Genomic DNA, 19,507 nt, shown 5'->3' with positions numbered 1-19,507 from the left:
AAGTCTCTGCCAAAAGAGTCGATTGTACATGGATATGAATATTGTGAATGAATATGAAAGCATGAATGTTGTCTTATTCTGTTACTCATTGTCTGAATCACCAAAACGCAGCAAAGATCAGATTATTAATACAGAAAAAAAGCATCCAGTGGATGAGTCATCATAAGACGTTGTCATTTAGCAACTGTTAACTGCGACGTCATAATACGACTGCAGCACAACGGAACAGCGTCTGCAGTCGGAAGCAGTGTTACAACCCTTAAAAATTATGCTCCCTTCACATACACGGATTTCTCTTTACGAGTCTTTACGGATCGCACATTTTCAAGGATCCTTACGAGTTGGCCACTTTTACGACCGATTTAAGACTTGTCATGAGTTATTACGGGCTATTTACGGTTTATTACGAGTTATTACGACGTATTTACGGCAAATTTCCAAGATTTGTTACGGATAACCGTACGAGCATTTTACGAGCTTTTTACGGATTGTTACGAGTATATTACGGAATGTTACTATTCATCGAAGCTTTTACGTGTTAGTTACGACCTGTTTGCGTGTTGTTAGGAATAGTTACGAGTTAGTAACGAGTATTTACGAGTCCTTTTCGAAGAACAGGTGACTTTTTGTTGACTGCCTTCTTCATTAGAGCCATGCTTGATATGCAGAAATGTGACATCTATGACTTCTTAATAACAACTGAAAATGAAGTGTTCGATTTTGCAGCTTTTATACCTTTCCCCAAATCGTAAACAATAGGAAAGAGTACATAAAGTATACGTTTATATTCGTACAGTACTCGTAAAGTGCTCGTAATACCTCGTAACAATCCGTAAAGCCATCGTAATACGACCCGAATGAAATCGTAAACAACACGTAAGCACTCGTAATCATCCGTAAATAATCCGTAAACAAATCGTAATTTTTTTGTTACAAGTCATTTACGGATTCTTGCGAGCAGTTTACGGATTGTTACGAGTTATTTACGAAATAATCAATCCGTGGACAATCGTAAGATGATTTTTGACATGTCAAAATTTTTACCTCTTCTTTCACGGATCCTGAAGAGTGTCTGCGAGTTGTTGCGAGTTGTGACTAGTTATTTACGGATACCAGCGAGTTATTTACGCATGCTCGCGATTGACTACGAGTTAGCGATCCGTAGGAATTCGTAAGAAAAATCCGTGTATGTGAAGGGAACATAATGTAAAGATTACTCTAAATGTAGAAATGTTTACATCATGGGTTGCTATTAAGGCATATCGTAAAGTTGTGTTACATTAGGAGCAGCGCCCACAAACCTTAATGTCAAAAAATCTTTTTTACATTAAGGGTTTATCTTGTACATAGATATGCTACTTTCACATTTTTAATTGATTTAGTTATAATTCGTAATATGTTTTTCTTCCTCCAGCTTTGTGCGTTTTCTCAGTAATTTAGTTACTCAGTAATATACTCGTCAAAAAACGAAACGCAAAGCCAGATTTGTGTGAGGTAGGAAAATACTTTTATTCGAGGAACCTTAAATGTATTTAGCCAAAATGTTGTGGAGAGAGGACTTAGTGATTGTAGTCATCTCAGTTACCGGTACATAGGAAAAGTCCAAGGTGAAGGTCAGCTACCATCAATAGTACCCCATTGGAATCGCGGCCTGACATCATGGTCTGGTCGGAGATTCTGCGCGGTCCGGGTAGTTTTTGATATAGTTGATGTGGCTGCGTTCGTCTTTTCACGTAGGTGGCGCAGTCGGATGTAGCGATCTTGGGTGGGGGTGGTTACTCTTGGTCGTCCCGACCTTGGCCCATCACGTGTTGAAATATGCCGTTGAAACGGATCCCATAGCCTTGTGATGGTGCTGGGCGCTACGTTGAAAACCCTGGCTACAGCTGATCCGGATTCCCTGCCTGCAAGCGGCCTATGGCGTTGTTTCTTTGCACTTCTGTTAATCTTGGCATGTTGTTGAACTGTCACTGTTCGATTGACGTAGATGCCAGGCAATCAAAAACCCTGCACTTTAATACCATTCGTAGTGCTGCTGAACGTGCAGTATGTGCAGCTCCATGGCCCTTTTGTTAATGCACTGGGTGGGTTTTTTCCGAATCGTACGTGTTTCCCGACCAATGGTTTGCATGTTCTTGTTGTGATCAATTTGATCCGGGAAATATGTCACTGATACTATAACACATGAAACCTCTTCATTTTGCACCTCTTGGTCCGCTAATATCTCTTTTATGGTCAAAAATATCCGTTTTGCGTTTCTTGTTTTGAATATAGCCATGGAATTGGTGCATGTGCATGTGTTGCGTTTGTAATATTTAGACATCTTTCGCTATTTCCGAGATAACAGTGTTCTTTTTGCATTCTGTCATTTCATATGTTCACATAGAGTTTATGTTTGAGACCTGTGTTTGCACATCCACTGTTTGAACCATAACACTTAAAGTTTTAATCACCAAAGTGAAATCATAATTGAGAATCACATATGGAAGAACTATTCTGATATTCAGACAGGACGCATGACATACTCATTCGATTTGAAATTCACGGACTGCTTATTTAACACCAAAAGCTGTAGACAACCGTGCCGAATGAATGACATCGTTCAGCCCAAAAATGCAACACAAGCGACAAAACAAATTGTCAATCAGTTCAATGTAAAGTTCAACCCTGCCCATTGTATTATCAGCCGATCAGAAAACAGTAAACTAAAACAAGGTCACGGTCACACCATGGTGTTTGAGTACTGCTGATCGTTGGTGCCAGATGCAAAGTTGAATACACAGTTGTTAAAGCTGGAATTTGAGAAAAAAACGCGATGAAAAAGGCCTCCTTTCGACAGTGATTCAACAGTGTTTCGATGATGTATTTTATTGACAAAAAGGCGCGGGGCAAGCATTACCATTCTTGGTAGGTACATCTGCTTTTCGGATGATGCTTGATCACTTCAACGACAACCGTGACAATTTTTGTTTTGTCTTGTCAGTCTGTGTGACATACTTGTCACCACTCTCGTCGATTCTGAAGAGGGGTGAATTCATTTTTAGTTGTTTGTGAAATTCTATGCCTCTAATGATGAAGTGGATTGACAGGCCCTACCAAACTCGGTAACGAAGGCTTTGAGATTTGTGGTTGATGAAGGTATGTGGAAATATGTTGTAAATCTGCTGGTGGAATTGTATCTGTTCGTTCCCTTGATCGTGAAAGCCCAGCACTGAATTATAGTCTCCCATCGAGAAGTTCATTGGCTGGTCTCAACTGTTTGTCTCAAACAATTTCAATGTATCTGCCGATTATCGTGCAAACTATTCATTTGTCATGTTTCGTTCATAAACAAAACTATACACAATTTACATAAGTCTAGCAGGACTTGCATTGGAACTTGGCCTTTGATCAGTTGATTAAATTTAACTTGGACTTACCTCCCTTGGACCACAAAACGTTTCGTTGAATGTTAACAAATGACAGCTGGCTCCAGCAGACGAGGTCTAAATAATAAACTACATTTGTATTTGCACGTTGACTTTCCACTTAAGATTAGCCACAGGGAACTTAGGAAATTTAAATAAGCGTTACGGTTGGGGCCTACCGTGGAAAATTTTAACACCATCTTTGTTTTTTTTGGGGAGATGCTTTAGATTGACGACAGTTCTCTAAATCTTATACCAGTTTCAGTAAGTTTTCTGAATCTTTGATCGGGTAGGGGTTGGAGTTTTGGTGGTTCCTGTCCGTCTTCTGAGGCTCTTGAAAGCTCGAGGGTAACTTCTGTCATCATTGTGCTCAACTCACTATATCATTTAGGTCATCAAGATTCACGCATCGGCCATTAACAAGCTGTAGCAGTTACCGCAGTCGAGCAAATATTTTGATTTGGGAAAAATACCTTGTGCTCATGGTATGTGTACATTTTATTTTAAACGATCCAAAAATTATGTGTGTGACGTAAAGAAAGATGTAAAAATTGTCAGTTGAAATTTTCATTCATCGAATTTATTTGTACAGGAGGCTTTGCGTAACATGGGCTTGACTATGTAGACACTGAGAATGCCGGGAAGATCTAGCAAGTAGTCAGCTACTGAGCTTGGCCTCTAGGTTTATGAATACATACACGAAAAAAACATACCCTGTTAACCAGTCAAATACCACGGAACATAATGCCATTGAATTGACATTCACTCCAGATTCATTACATATATAAAACAGTAAGATGTCAGCATCACTACTGCATGTATATAGTTAGTTACATATATATTATACTGGAAACACATGTTAAATGCGATCTACCTTCTGCACTAGTAAAACATATCTATACAATGCTCCAATTATTCACATGTACGATTGCAATAATAATAATGTATTGGCCAAAGTTATGTTAAAAACGTTTGAATGTGTATTCTGTATTCTGTGACAACATTGAAACAATCGAATCTTTGTATATTTAACTCTTTGTAATTTTGACATCATATCTTCCCAAATTAAACATGAATGCTTACCAGGAGGTCTAAAAATGCAAATGAGGGGTACGTTTTGTGCCATATGTATTCTTGTATGAACACGTATTATGGTATACACAAACGATATACGTTGTTATTTCAGTTTGCGTTGTTCAAATCTTCTACTTCGTATTTTACAATAAAAAAATTCTGCGTGCGTGCACGATTGTATCTGAAAAGTTGTGAACTGTTGCGGACTGTTGCGATCCAAAGGCTGGAGCTCCAGGAATATTGCTCGACATGATGGGAAAGTTGACTATTTGAAAGTTGAAGTCATCCCTCTTGTCATACAGTCTTGTGGAGAGTGTTTTGTCACCCTGAATCTTTATGTATAGACCTAAATATGAAACAGATGAGGCGGTCTCACTGGTCTACTTTATTTCCTGTTCAGGTGGAAGGGAAGGGAATTGGCTATTTAATTGTTAATGAACAACATCAGATCAACAATATACCTGAAGGTTAAGTGGTAACTTCTTGGCCAAAGTACCCTGTTTTTGACTTTGCCAATCCGAACAGAAATTCCAATTTATATGCATAAAGAAGCAGATCCGCAAGAACGGGTGCACAATTGGTGTCCGTGGGGATGCCTACGTACTTCTTTGGTTGTGGTTGGTAGGTAAAGCAATGATGAAAGCGTTCTTTCGGGAGAGTGGGGTGGCCCTGAAAAGGGCCGTTCGGAAACAAACTGGAACGGAACTGGAACGGAAACAGAAACTTCATTCTAGGAAGGCGGGAAAGCTTCCTCATTCTCATTCTCCTCGCACAGATAGTGCCAGTAAGTAGCAGCTGCTACCACGTTCTTCTTGTGTCTCACTAGCCCGGTCAACTTGAGGTAGGCGCAGTGAGAGGACCACTTGAGGTGTACCAGCCAAGGATCGTCGTGGGGCGCCCATCTTCTCAGCCGCACGCCACAATGAAAGCAGTACACACCATCGGCACTTTGCGTGTACACGAATCCCGCATGGGCCATCTCTTCAGCGGTCTGGTTCATCTGCATCAGGCCAACCCTCAAACGAGGCTAGTCTCTTTTTAAAGTGTAGATAATGGGGTGACGGTGGCTTACTGGGTGGCGGTGGCGGCTGCGGTGGCCTACCATCACAACCATCCGTACACTCAGATCTGTCCCCACAAGCATCCGTATCCTCACTCCTTGTTCCACAAGAATCCAGAAGAGTCCTGGTCCCCTCACAAGCATCTATACTGCTCATCGTCTCTGCCATTCTTGGTGTGATGATGATTTTTTTCACAAGTGACACTGAACCCACTCTGGTGTTCGCTCTCTTTTTATAGGAGAGGGAGTGGATCGAAATGGTCCCTGTTTTGATTGGTCCAACACGCTGTGCGCCGATTGGTCCGACACGCAGCGCGCTGATTGGCTCGTTTCGGGATCTGGTCTGAGCTTCGGTTTTCCAAACCGGACGACCCTTGTGTTTCTTTTCCATTGCAACAGGCCTGTTCTATGGGAGAGAAAGCACAACTAACTGTTCGACCAATCAGAGACCCGCATAGGGCGTGTGGCCTCTGATTGGTCGAAAACCCAAGCTTCTGATTGGTCAGATTTCGATCCTGTTTTTCTTCGGTGTGCATGTCGATCCTGTTTTTTCCTCGGGTGTGCATGCCGATCCACACCCTAAAGACAACACAACACCTATTTTTTTCAACTTTTTAATTCCCCTGCTCACATGAACCAACAAAACAAAAGCCACAGGATTAGGGGGTCGTCCCTGGGATTTTTGTGAACAGGAAACTTTGTCCCTAGGAGTGAACAAGACTCTCTGCTCTTCTCTTCCATGCTTCTTCGGACAACAGGCGCCTGTATTTTTCTTTCACTTCTCCATCAGGCCAAAACACACACAAGTATTCACAGGGGACTTTGGCATGCTTCAGACACTTTGAAAACAAGGATATGACTCCAGGCAAACCCATTTATCTTTGATAGAGTTTCTGTTTTATCTTATGCCAAACAACCTCTGCAAAAAGCACCATGGAACCACAGATCAATCCTATTCCCACAGGAAAGAAGAAGCTCTTGATCTTGATGAGTGACACGGCTTTAGGGTATTCCTCTTCCGGACATTTGTCACCTGGGGCGGACTGTGACCATTCTTGTAAGGTTCGCTGCAGGATGCCACTTTCGCTGAGAAGGGACATGCTGATGAAGACAATATCAAATATTTTATTTCGAGAGTTTAACATCCTTAACAGACCATGCAACGAATCGGTGGATTCTGTTCTAGTTTAATTAGACTCTCCAGGGCAACTTTGTGGTTCATACAGCTGATAATGTTACTGAAATACTGACTACAGGTGACCAAACTCACTTACCCAACCGAACAGAACACACCAATGTCGTGAAAACAGTTGACAGTCTAGCTGGGCTCAAAACTTTCCTTCCAGTATGGGTTTTTAAGAAAACAAGAATAAAATACTCATATTCCCCGCCAATATGACATGTCCGTTTGTGTGCAATGCATTAGCTAGTGTGAACTATGTTCACTGGACCTTTTTGTAAATGGCCTAATTGCAGCACTAAAAAAAGTTATTACTGGTGTTGTTTTGCCATCTTCAGTTTATGATAGAATATGTAACTGTATTTGTATTGAGTAAGGATGAGACATATGGACGAACAACTTCTTTATTACCATTAGGAGCGACGTTTCGGTGTAGGGTCTAACACCATTATCACGCAAGTGAAGTACAGAGTATGCCAAGAATATATACAGGATAGGAGGCAGTGTTTATACAGTTGAGTAGGTTACACAGTTACACTGTTGCATTTGTAATGAGTTGTGTCATTACTTAAACAATAATCAGAGAAGAAAGGGAGTTCTTACTTTACTTAGAGATGAATGAGAGCAGGGGTCACCATGAGGTGTACTGAGAAGTACAGCACCAATCATCTGATGATCTGAGTAGTAGACTGCGGTCTGGAATGCTACGGCACTGGCATGATCAGTAAACAACAAGTCCAGTGTAGCTCCAGGACAGTGAGTTGGAGAGTGAATCAGTTGAGTCATTTTCCGCACATTAAAGAAATCTTCAAGTTTCAGTTTTTCACTGAGATCACAGTTTAAATCCCCAGTAACTAGGATATGTTCACATTCATGCTGCTTTGAGAGATCCTGAAGTTTCTGCATGAAGTTAGCAAGTGACTGCGACAACCGTGTCCATGACACTCTTGGAGGAACATATACACAGGCAATAAAGAACTTGCCAACAAGAAAGGAAATGTATTCAATACTGCGAGATGACATTATGTGCCAAGTTTGGTGAAGAAATATGGTACGGTTTTCAAAATCTGCTCCGGAAACGAGGACAACCGCCATTTCCAGTCCAAGTCAAAGTCGTTGCCATGGAAACTCGAAAAATATTGTTTTTAAAAAATCCCAAACTATCAAAAGGCACCAGTCCACCTCTAGACCTATCTATGTGCCAAGTTTGGTTAAAATATCTCTGATGGTGTTTTTGTTCTGCTCCAGAAACGAAATGTGACGAACGGACGGACGGAAGGACAGGACGGAAGGACGGTAAGACGGACGGACGGCACCCATTCCTATATCCCCCTTCCACTTCGTGGCGGGGGATAATAAACTCATCTACAGTGTCCTACCTTTCTTGGAAATCCTGTTTGAAGGGGGACGACTTTGGAAGATGTAAAGCCCTTAAAATCTTATTTAATTTGGCATCAATAGCTTTGAGTTTGCAAAATGCACTGTCCAATTCGGTAAGGATTACGCCTGCCAAAAATGCGTATTTTCCCTCCCATACTCTTTGCAGGTGTTTGGTGACGTTGTTGCTGAATACATCAGGGTCTCTGGCAGACAAATCTTGAACTCTTTGTTTGATTGCCATGACATCTGACTGTTTTGAAGTCTAAAGTTAATAGAAAAACAAATTTGCTTGAAAAATATATTTGACTGCATTTTAGGCATTGGCGTTATAAATTATACAGACTTTTCCTTTCAAACATTCTCCTTGTCATTCTCTTTACCTTAAACATATTTTCAATGGTGCTTGATGAATCGTAGCCTATCATGTAGTCTTCCCTGGCTGCTAACTCGGCCAAGTTGGAAAATGGTGGCTTTTCTGATTTTACCGCAAATATCGCCATGATTGTCCCGCAGTAGACAGCAGACAAAATGGTTGTAAACATCCACCATGTCGCCACAAGGATACGATCCGAGTCATATGATGATCTAATTGTTGATCCTGTATGCAATTTGGTATATATGAAGCACATATACCACAGTGAGTGCATGAGTGAGTGAGTTGGGATTTTCGCAGCTATAAACAGTACTCAAGTTATATCGGCGTGTCAGCTTAATATAGGAGGAGAGCTGTAAGTAATGCAGGTCTCAGACGTTTACCAGTTTTTGTGAAACCGTGTATGGTGCTGACAAACCTAGAAACATAATCAGGGCAAACCAAGATTTGAACCAAAAATCATAGGTTTCTTGCGTGCCCAAGGGATGCAACACCGCACTTATTGCGGTATTGCGGTGACTGAACTACCCGTGCCCCCTACATTACAGTGAAAATTCTACAATCCTTTTCTGCCCATTATTATTCTTCCATCCACCAGTGGTGATTTCACTGGGACATAGCCCTTCTATTTAAGGGGATTCACTGGGGTGTCCAGTTGAAAAGCACTATACATTAAACACGAGCCATGCACCATTCAGTAAAACTGGACATCAAAGTCACCTCACTACGTTCACTAATCTGAAGTACCGGAACACAAATATGATTGAACAATTCTTGGAAAATCTAAAATCAATTCAATTAAAAAATATAGGTAACAATAGGTTTTTGCAGCCTTCGCCTTGAAATGTTATATTTCTCACCTTGTTTCAAAGTGGCCCCATAAATGGCAACTACTGTTGACGAAGTGGTCTGTATTGCACTGGTGTCGGTTGGAGAGTTGATTTCTAATTGCATATTCCGTTCAGTATTCTTGTGTTTTGAAGTCACATGAGAACTAGAATCGTCCTTATTATGAATTAATCGTATAAAGGTCAGAAGGATAATACATGTAATCAGTGACACACCAAACATACTAAAGACAAATCTTTGGAACGGCCGGAGAAGGATCAGTAGATTGTCCTCGTCAACAGCATCCTCTTTCTTGTACAGAATCATTAGTTTGGTTTCACCTATTGGAGGCAGGATGTAATCAGACACTGCACAGCGGTCAACGTGGATTGATAGTAAATCCGATGACAAGTCTGCTTCCTACAACAAACACATATGCAGTACAAGCTGTTCCTTAAAGCTATTCACCGAACACCAGAACAAAATTTCAAAATATAAACAAGATATAAGGGTAAAGGGTATTAAGTTATATGACTTTCATGACTTTATTCTGTCAAACATCACGCATAGTTTGTTATACCTTACCTAGTGAATAAAACTTCGCCCTACTATATCATTCTCTGTCTCTTCTAGCCTTTTTTGGTGAAAACTACTCCAATTTCTCATTAAGTGCTTATTAATCGGTGAGTTACGTAGGTTTTCGTTGAAGTCGAGCAGTATTCCAGCAGATCCAGCCTTTGGTGTGTTAGTATTACAGGGTGATGAAACTATCCACAAGACACTTGAATGACAAGAGGGATGACATTATTAATAGTCAACTTTCCCTTCATGTCGAACAATATTCCAACAGAATTTTGAGGTACAATCGAGTAAGCTTTTTCTATGATTTCATAGAACGTCGTACGACTCGGAACTTTGATCGGGGTTACGGCATTCTTTGACTTTGTAAATAAACTCTACAAAAATCCTTTTCCATAATCACAAGAATGTCCATTGTACGATTCCGATTATATAACAAGCATATGGTTATGAATGACAATCAAACGGAAACAATAGGTGTTTGCGATGAGGTGAGCGTATTCTGTCCCACCGGATGCACCCGTCAACTGTTTATAAACATGTGTCCATTAACCATTAATCATCTTACCATTCTCTGAAGCACCACAAACACTTCTATCCATGAACCATTCATCATGGGCCACACCTTACCATTCTCTACCACTTCACAAACGCTCCTGTCCATGAACCATTAATCATATGCCATGCCTAACTATTCTCTTCCGCATCACAAACACTCCTGTCCATGAACCATTAATCGTGAGCCACGCCTACCTCTTCTCTCCCGCATCACAAACGCTCCTGTCCATGAACCTTTAATCGCGTGTCGCATGTTACCTTTCCCTGCAGCACCACAAACGCTCCTGTCCATGAATCATTAATCATGTGCCATGCCTAACTATTCTCTTCCGCATCACAAACACTCCTGTACATGAACCATTAACCATGAGCCACGCCTACCTCTCCCCCGCCGCATCCCAAACACCACTGTCCATGAACCATTAACCATGAGCCACGCCTACATCTTCTCTGTCGCATGACAAATACCACTGTCCATGAACCATTAACCATGAGCCACGCCTACATCTTCTCTGTCGCATGACAAATACCACTGTCCATGAACCATTAACCATGAGCCACGCCTACCTCTTCTCTGTCGCATGACAAATACCACTGTCCATGAACCATTTAACATGAGCCACGCCTACCTCTTCTCTGTCGCATGACAAACACCACTGTCCATGAACCATTTATCATACCAACAGTTACCCTTCTCTGGAGCATCCCAAACACTCCTGTCCAAGAACCATTGATGTTCTTGCCCCAGCCATCTTCCCTTGGTGGTATGACCTTGTAACTTTTAAATAAATCCATGTTATAATAGTAGGTGAGATGCGTGACATACTTTTGGCAATTGAACATGTTAAATTTAAGTGTTTAAATTACACGGTAATCTAAAGATGTGAAAGGGTTTTTTTCTGAACTGAATGACCATAGCACAATGAATACTGCTCATAGTTTTGTTCAAAATTTTGCAGACGGTTCTAATTTTCTGTTGACAAACGTTTTGAACTAATGAATATTTTCTGGCGGGTATAAAATAAGTTCCTTGGTCTTTCAGCACGTACAAGTAGGATATACTTTCTATCACACAATCTACATTTATTTTCATTGCCAGTGGCAAACTGTTACGTATATTTCGCACCAGAATGATGTTTGTCCAATGAATAAGAGGATGTACATTTGTTAAAGCACTCCATTGCTGTTGAAAACAAAATGATTACACCTTTGTTGTATAAATGACGGAAGCATTGAAACGTTCTCTGCTCAAACATGCGTGGCCAATGCCTGATTTTTTAATGTGTAAATGAGAACAAAATGTCTTCTTACTATGATAAATAATGACATTGCACTGAGACCGAGAAATATTTGTTTATTCATTTCAAGCAACCACTTCCGTTGATATTTCGTTAAGTATTGGCACCATGTGTTTAATGTATTAATGATATGCTCACCTGAAGTTCATAGCTTCTGCCAGCAGGTTCAATACACGGAAGGCGGGTCCAAACAACATCCGCTTATTCACTACCACGAAGTCAAATCCGTAATGGTTGTCCTGTAAGTAAATACGACGATCCCATCACAACAAATGACCGCCACATTGTAACAAATGACATATCTGGATCAAGAGAAGTAAGTGAGGTGTTGAAGCAGTTAGGTACCGCAACCCCTACCCTTTTCTGAGCATGACAACATTTCCACTTTCACATGTTTATCGCCGCACTCATTAATATTCCAGCTACATGTACATGATGGTAGTCTGTAATTAACTGAGTCTGTATCAGGTCTTAGCATATTACAACACTATAACTATCTTCTTGGCGATAGGTTTTCAACAAACATCACCAAATATGAGTTATTTCCATTCCCCTGGAACATGTATGGGAACTACGATAAAAATGCATTCCTCCTTTTCTAGCAATCCCATTTCATACGAGAAATACCGCACATCATGGTATTATAGGCACATCATGACACATGGCAGGACAACAATAACTATATGGATGGATGGATAGACGGATGTATGGATTGTCTTCTGAGAAAATTGCTGCGGAAGTTAAGATGATGCAATTAAGGCCACTGGCATTAACCTTAAAAAAATAAGATATAAAAATAATATGTGTCGCTACCCTCATGACGACAGTAAGTTGCCGGCCATTGTAACCGAACTTCACATTGGGGAACATTTCGTTAGGATGTGTCACTGTTTCACTGGAGAGAGCCACGTCTGTGAAAGCACGTCCATTGGGGTGGAACATCAGTGTCCACATCCTTGTCTTTGGTAAATGTCCCTGGTATCAAACACACATGCATTAGTTAACATAGTTTGTGATATTCAGATACTGTTAATCTGGTAGAGACTCCAGAACACCCCTATCATCTGGCGTGGTTAGTTACTCGTTATGTAAGCAGCTGACAAGTCGTTACATTACTTAATTATTTTGTGCCCACATGTATCCTTGTTAATGATAGGTGAGGTGAAATGGGGTTTAACGTCGCGTCCAAGATTATTGCACTTATATAGCGACGTGCATGTACATGTGTGTGTTTGTGTGGCTGCTTGTACTAGTCCGGACTGATGCCGATTTATAGTGCTAGCTTACTGAGATACCATGCCGCAGTTGAACATGAAAACGCAACTCAGACACAGTATACTGACTCCGAGCCGACCAGTCCTTGTTTTAGCCCCTTCATGCCGAGCGCCAGACAGGGTAACAACAAGTACCATCTTTCAACGTCTTTTGGTATGACGCGGTCGGGGATTGTTAATAATAAATTGAGACTGGAACAAGCAAACAGCACGTGGAGGTCGTCGAGGCGCGATCACTGTACCTGATTAGGTTGTGAAATGTAGACACCAAAGGCAGGAGCTGCTTGAATATTGCTCGACATAATGGAAAAGTTGACTATTGGAATGTTGAACCCATCCTCTTGTCTAAGAGGTATTGGTATTTTTTGTCACCCTGAAGTTTTATGCACAGAAAGGATTAACATCTGTGCGATGATGTATGCGTTTCTACATTCTCTACAACTTTCCAGCATGTACATTCTTCCAGCAATCATACTCTGTTGTTAAAGCAATAACTCACCTGTCCTGTAGGCAGTTCCAGCAACGCCACATTCTCCACCTTAATGTTGCTACCCAGGAGCACAGGCAAGTCATCTGATTTACCGACAATCAGCACCCGTGAGACGTGACACCAGTCGACCGAGGAGTTGGATCTAGTTCCACAGGCTTCAGACTGGTGAACGAAAGCAATTTCATATCAAATTGACTTGTCCTAATGTTTAAACAGATATAGCTCAATAAGGTGTTCCGGGGAATGTAAAAAAACTAAATGTAAAATCTTAACATTTGAAAATACTTTATAATCACTGATGTCAACGTTTCACATGCCAAGGTATGTCATGATCGTTGTATACCATTTGTCTATCCGACCATCAAATAACTTATCAGAAAAGGCGGAAAGCATATTTTTACCAAGAATCACCTCGGACTCTGTATCTTTTTAGATATTATCACAGCCCCCCCTCCCCTCTCCCCCTATCTTTCCCCAGAATGGTCGACCCCATCAAGCCCAACCCTGACTATAAATAGCCCGCAAGCTGGCGGTGTTTCGGTTTCTGACAATGTAAACACAACCGAGTGTCGGGAGATGCTTTTTGAAAACCGTACGTAAACAAGCTCACCAGTGACCGTCAAACTTTGTATCAACAACAAATGGCTCCATATCTAGATATAAGTCAATACATTTTCTGTAGTTTTATCATAAAATATCGAATCGATCGTGTTTGGCCTTGCGGACTTAGCTTATTTTGGCAAATATGTATTTAGCGGTATGCAACTGGGTGAGGCTGGATTAGCTCCCTTGAGCGCATGTTGACATCTGTACATGCAATGCCGACGCTAGTCAACATTAAACTATCATGAAGCCTATGAAGACTGATGTCTGTATTTGAGAACTCGACAGGCGGCTGCATCAATCACAGTGGGCGGAGCTTATTTAGGGTTGTGCTATGAACAGCAAAGCACATAGTCATGTGTACATGTGACACATTCGATGCATTTATGGTCAAAGTGTATTATAGTGTATATATTTACGGCAGAACAACAGTTTCAGATTTAAAGGCAGAAAAATTGTCGGCGAGGCGTCAGCCGTATACGGCAACTTAAGACACCATAACTAATAATACGAGGTTGATTGTCAGGCCACAACTCATCTTATCCTGGCTCACTGGTACACATCCTCTTGCCGTTGAATACAAATAATCATTTCAGAGATGCATTAAAAGACTTTGCAATTAAATCTCCTCGTCAAACAATCTAGATATCTGATTGGTCGGTTCCCTTCTTGTAAAAGAACCTTACAGACCGGCTGATCGATCTGTAATGGGAGGCTGTCATCCTATCAGACTCGTAAGTCACTACAAGCGATATGCGGCTCAAATTCAAACTCTAGGTCAAACACAGCAATAAATATTTTTGTCGAATATAAAAAAAAACTATCGGACCAAGAAAAACAGGTGGAGCTGTGTTGGATCCCGCCTCGCATAGTTAGTTATTCATGGAAATGAAAAAGCAGACACACTGGCGAATGAATTCGAAGCTCTAGAGAAAGCGGAGATACCGCCTTCAGCAAACAAGAGATAAAGATAACAAAACCAAAGCCCCCATAGAACAGAAATGGCAAGCTCAATGGCCCGCCAGTAAGATCGGAAGATGGCTATACAAATTTCAACCCAACATCCACAAGAAGGACATACTCAAATGAAAGGAGACTTGAAGTGGCCATTTCATGCCTCACACTCGGTTTAATTAAACACTATGCCAAGGTATGTCCAACTTGCACTGAACGTGAATCCATTGCTCACTTGTTTCTGGAATGTCAAGACCATGCCCCAGCCGTGGTTCGACTAAAACAAGAATTGCATTTCGATCTGCTATCTGCCGTAGATCTCTTAAAGCCAAGAGATGCAATTCCGAAGGCCAACTCTTTTTTCTGAGAGATGGTCAGCTAATCGAACGTATATGAACAGAGAAGTCAACGAAATTCTATCAATTTCTAAAAATCCAAAATGAAATTATATTAATACAAAAGAGAAATATTTAATTTTTTCACTATTCTCAATGATCGTAGGGGAAAATTGAGAACAGTGGACTTTCTGTCCCATACAAACTCGAGTAACAGCTACAAGGGGGAGAACCTATAAGGAAAGGAATGATTTCAATTATTGCATTTTTCAAAACATTCTTATTTCTCCTCGTAACATCGATTATATTCTCGATATTTTCAGTATATTTAAATGAATCGAAATTCTGTTTTTCTCTCTCGTTACTTGGATGATATCCTTTTTGGCATTTCAAGTTTATTTCAAAAACTTATAAATTATTTGATTATTTTCTCGTTAATTCCAGTAATTTCAAGAAATTTCGATATTTCTCTCTCTTGTTACTTCGATTAGAGTTTCGTAATTTGGAACTTTGTGTCGTTATTTAGATTATTTTTTGTAATTTCAATTATTTTCTCGTTATTTCAATTTGTTTTAAAAACATAACGAGAAAATAATCGAAGTAACGAGAATTTGTTTTTTAAATTTCGAGAAAATAATTGAAGTAACGGGAACAAAATCGAGGAAACGAGAAAAATAACCCACGAAATTTCGAAAAAATAAACAAAAGAATATTTAAATAAAAAGAAAATTCAATTTATACATAATAAAATTACCAAAGTGGCACCATAGGTTTCGGTGGCGCACGGGATATTTACGAGGTGAACGTTCGTGAGCTCCCTACGATCTTCCTTCTCGAACGGGGCGGTTGGGTAGCCTAGTGGTAAATTAAGCGTTCGCTCGTCACGTCGAAGACCCGGGTTTGATTCCCGACGTGGGTACAATGTGTGAAGCCCATTTCTGGTGTCCCCCGCCGTGATATTGCTGGAATATTGCTAAAAGCGGCGTAAAACCATACTCACTCGTATGACGCACGTACATCGCTTTTTTGACATATGTAACTCAGAGTGAGTGAGTTTGGTTTTACGCCGCTTAGAAGAGGATTCCAGTTATATGTTTGTTTGTTGCTTAACGCCGCACTCAGCAATATTCCAGCTATATGACGGCGGTGTGTAAAAGAATCGAGTCTGGACCAGACAATCCAGTGATTGACATCACGAGCATCGATCCACGCAATTGGGTTCGATGACATGTATCAACCAAGCCAGCGAGCCTGACCACCCGATCCCGTTAGACGCCTTTTACAACAAGCATAGTTGCCTTTTACGGGATGTATGGGTTGCTGAAGACCTATTCTACCTCGGACTCTTCACGGGTTTATTCCAGTTATATCACGGCATGTCAGCTGTGGGAGGTAAGCCCTAAGTGATGCAGGTCAATCAGCACCAATCATCTGTTGGCTTCCTTTGTTAACTTATTCATTTCGTTGTCCTTACATGTACATATATATGCTCTCTGCCTCATAGCATTCATTCACCTGATGAAGGAGTACGCATATACTCCGAAACGTTGTGTTCCTCATAATAAAGAAGTTGACATCCATATATCCTCTTCCTTATGTGTATCACTCCTAAATGCCTTTCAAAGACCTGATAACTCACTTCGATACAAATGCCTAGAAATGTCTCCATATCAACATCACCCAAAACGTGTTCCTCTGGATGTCATCAATTTGAAACTCAGAAACACACGAAGGATGAGTTCCTGTTTATTTTCTCAGTGATTGTTATATATGTATATATTGTTTAACGTACCATTTCACGTAAGGCTGAAACAGTGGTAGTGACGTCACAGAGGAGAAGTACATTGATGCTGGGCTGGAGCACTTTCTCCACATCTCTCAGGATTGTCAGCAGGTCTTCCTCTGTTGAGGAGCTAATGTCGTGATCCACATAGGAAATACCTGTTGCCTCCAACGAACAACCAAAGTTGGCGTCTGAATAGTGAATATATATGCAATGATATCCCATGTGTAATGTTTATGGAACAGTTCATGTAAAACAGTAATACATTTGTGATTTTTAGCAAAGGAACCAACTATCCATAGCTGAAAGAAAATAAAGGAACTTGAAGGAACTGTCGTAAAACAACGTGAATGTAAAGGACCAACGGACGTGTTATTGTAAGCTTTTGAATATTTCATTGGCGTTCTTGACAATAAAAAATCGTAATCGACAGAAACAGCAGTTACTACACATACATACATATTTTACCCCTCCTCTTTAACCTGAAATTTACAACGTTGTTAAGACTTCATCTTGGCTTCACCCAAGGTTGTAAAATAATCTGGATGAAATGCAAAAGAAGTAAAACTTACACAGACCATGTTCATATTCATGCAACACAAGAACGGACCTCCAGGCAAGCGAAAGCAGAAGCTGCACTATCATCCTGTTATGCTGGTACTGGCACCTGTGTCATGGATATATATTTCCATTACACACATCAGGGTGAGGAAATGTATTGTGTTTGCCATGCTGTTTTGCCCTGAAAAAGCAAACAGACAGCTAATGGTTTTAAGTGCACGTACACTTAGACAACAAAAATCAACTTCGATTTTGTAGAACAGTCCCAGCAGCTATACTCATCAGAAGGAAGGCATGATCATAGATTAGATAAGGGTATAGAAACTTAACACACATAGACAGTCGGGGTATAACCGCTTAACATTTAAGCAAGAGTGAGGTAGGAGGGATATAACCACGCAACGCCCGAGTCAAAGTGAACACAGGTGGGAGGGATATAGGAATTCAATATCAGTGTGTGTGGGGTGGGGGGTGGTGGTTGTGGGTCTGAGAGGGGTGGGTGGGTGGGTGGTGGTGGTAAAGCGGGAAAACTAATTAACACTTAAGCCAGGGTAAACGTAGGTTGGGAGGTATGACCACTCATCACGTGAGTCAGGGTTAACGTAGTTAGGAGGGAAATCATCACTTGACACGTAAACCAGAGTGGACGTAGTTAGGAGGGAAATCATCACTTGACACTTAAACCAGAGTGGAGGTAGTTAGGAGGGAAATCACCACTTAACACTTCAGCCAGGGTGAACGTAGGTGGGTGTAGGTAATCTGTATCTGAACCAGAATAAACACATGTGACTAGGTATAGCCACTTGACACTTAAGCCAGGTGACACTTAAGCCAGGGTGAACGTAAGTGGGTGTAGGTAATCTGCATCTGAGCTAGAATAAACACAGGTGACTAGGTATAGCCACTTGACACTTAAGCAAGGGTGAACGTAGGTGGGTGTAGGTAATCTGCATCTGAACCAGAATAAACACAGGTGACTAGGTATAGCCACTTGACACTTAAGCCAGGGTGAACGTAGGTGGGTGTAGGTAATCTGCATCTGAACCAGAATAAACACAGGTGACTAGGTATAGCCACTTGACACTTAAGCCAGGGTGAACGTAGGTGGGTGTAGGTAATCTGCATCTGAACCAGAATAAACACAGGTGACTAGGTATAGCCACTTGACACTTAAGCCAGGGTGAACGTAGGTGGGTGTAGGTAATCTGCATCTGAACCAGAATAAACACAGGTGACTAGGTATAGCCACTTGACACTTAAGCCAGGGTGAACGTAGGTGGGTGTAGGTAATCTGCATCTGAACCAGAATAAACACAGGTGACTAGATATAGCCACTTGACACTTAAGCCAGGGTGAACGTAGGTGGGTGTAGGTAATCTGCATCTGAACCAGAATAAACACAGGCGACTAGGTATAGCCACTTGACACTTAAGCCAGAGTGAACACAGATTTGGTTCATTATTACCTGGGACATCTGATTCAGTATAATCTCGTCTGCCTGATTCAGTTTTACCTTGGACATCTAATTCCGTATTGCCTTGTCCGTTAGATTCAGTATTACCTCGGGCGTTTGAACCAGTATTACTTGGAGCGCCCGATTCAGTAACATTATTCTCGACATCTCACATCTGACTATTTCCGTGGCATGTTTCATGTTCAAATATTTGAATTGGATCTGTTCGATACCTTTCATCTGTCAGTGTTTACCTGTCTAATATATTCACTGTTTTTGTCTCGCCTTGTTATATTATTCAACATTGATGTCCATTA

The 19,507-nt window shown here is 41.0% G+C and overlaps 1 protein-coding gene across 1 annotated transcript; it reads right to left on the bottom strand.

Moving 5' to 3' along the window:
- Positions 1-6,416: 6,416 nt before the first annotated feature.
- Positions 6,417-17,821, bottom strand: LOC139446413 (probable glutamate receptor). The gene is made up of 10 exons (XM_071227740.1): positions 17,755-17,821; positions 17,186-17,367; positions 13,513-13,663; positions 12,551-12,717; positions 11,876-11,976; positions 11,130-11,217; positions 9,335-9,722; positions 8,482-8,699; positions 8,101-8,363; positions 6,417-6,642 (listed from the first exon to the last, which is right to left on the bottom strand). Exons 1-10 carry the CDS (start codon positions 17,819-17,821, stop codon positions 6,417-6,419), a joined length of 1,851 nt encoding a protein of 616 aa, XP_071083841.1.
- Between the last annotated feature and the right edge of the window lie 1,686 nt (positions 17,822-19,507).

The sequence above is a fragment of the Haliotis cracherodii genome, unplaced genomic scaffold, assembly GCF_022045235.1.
Source record: "Haliotis cracherodii isolate W230 unplaced genomic scaffold, xgHalCrac1.p SCAF_6, whole genome shotgun sequence".
NCBI classification, from domain to species: Eukaryota; Metazoa; Mollusca; class Gastropoda; order Lepetellida; family Haliotidae; genus Haliotis; species Haliotis cracherodii.
Note: the sequence above shows the minus strand (reverse complement) of the source record. Positions and strands in the feature narration are given on the sequence as shown.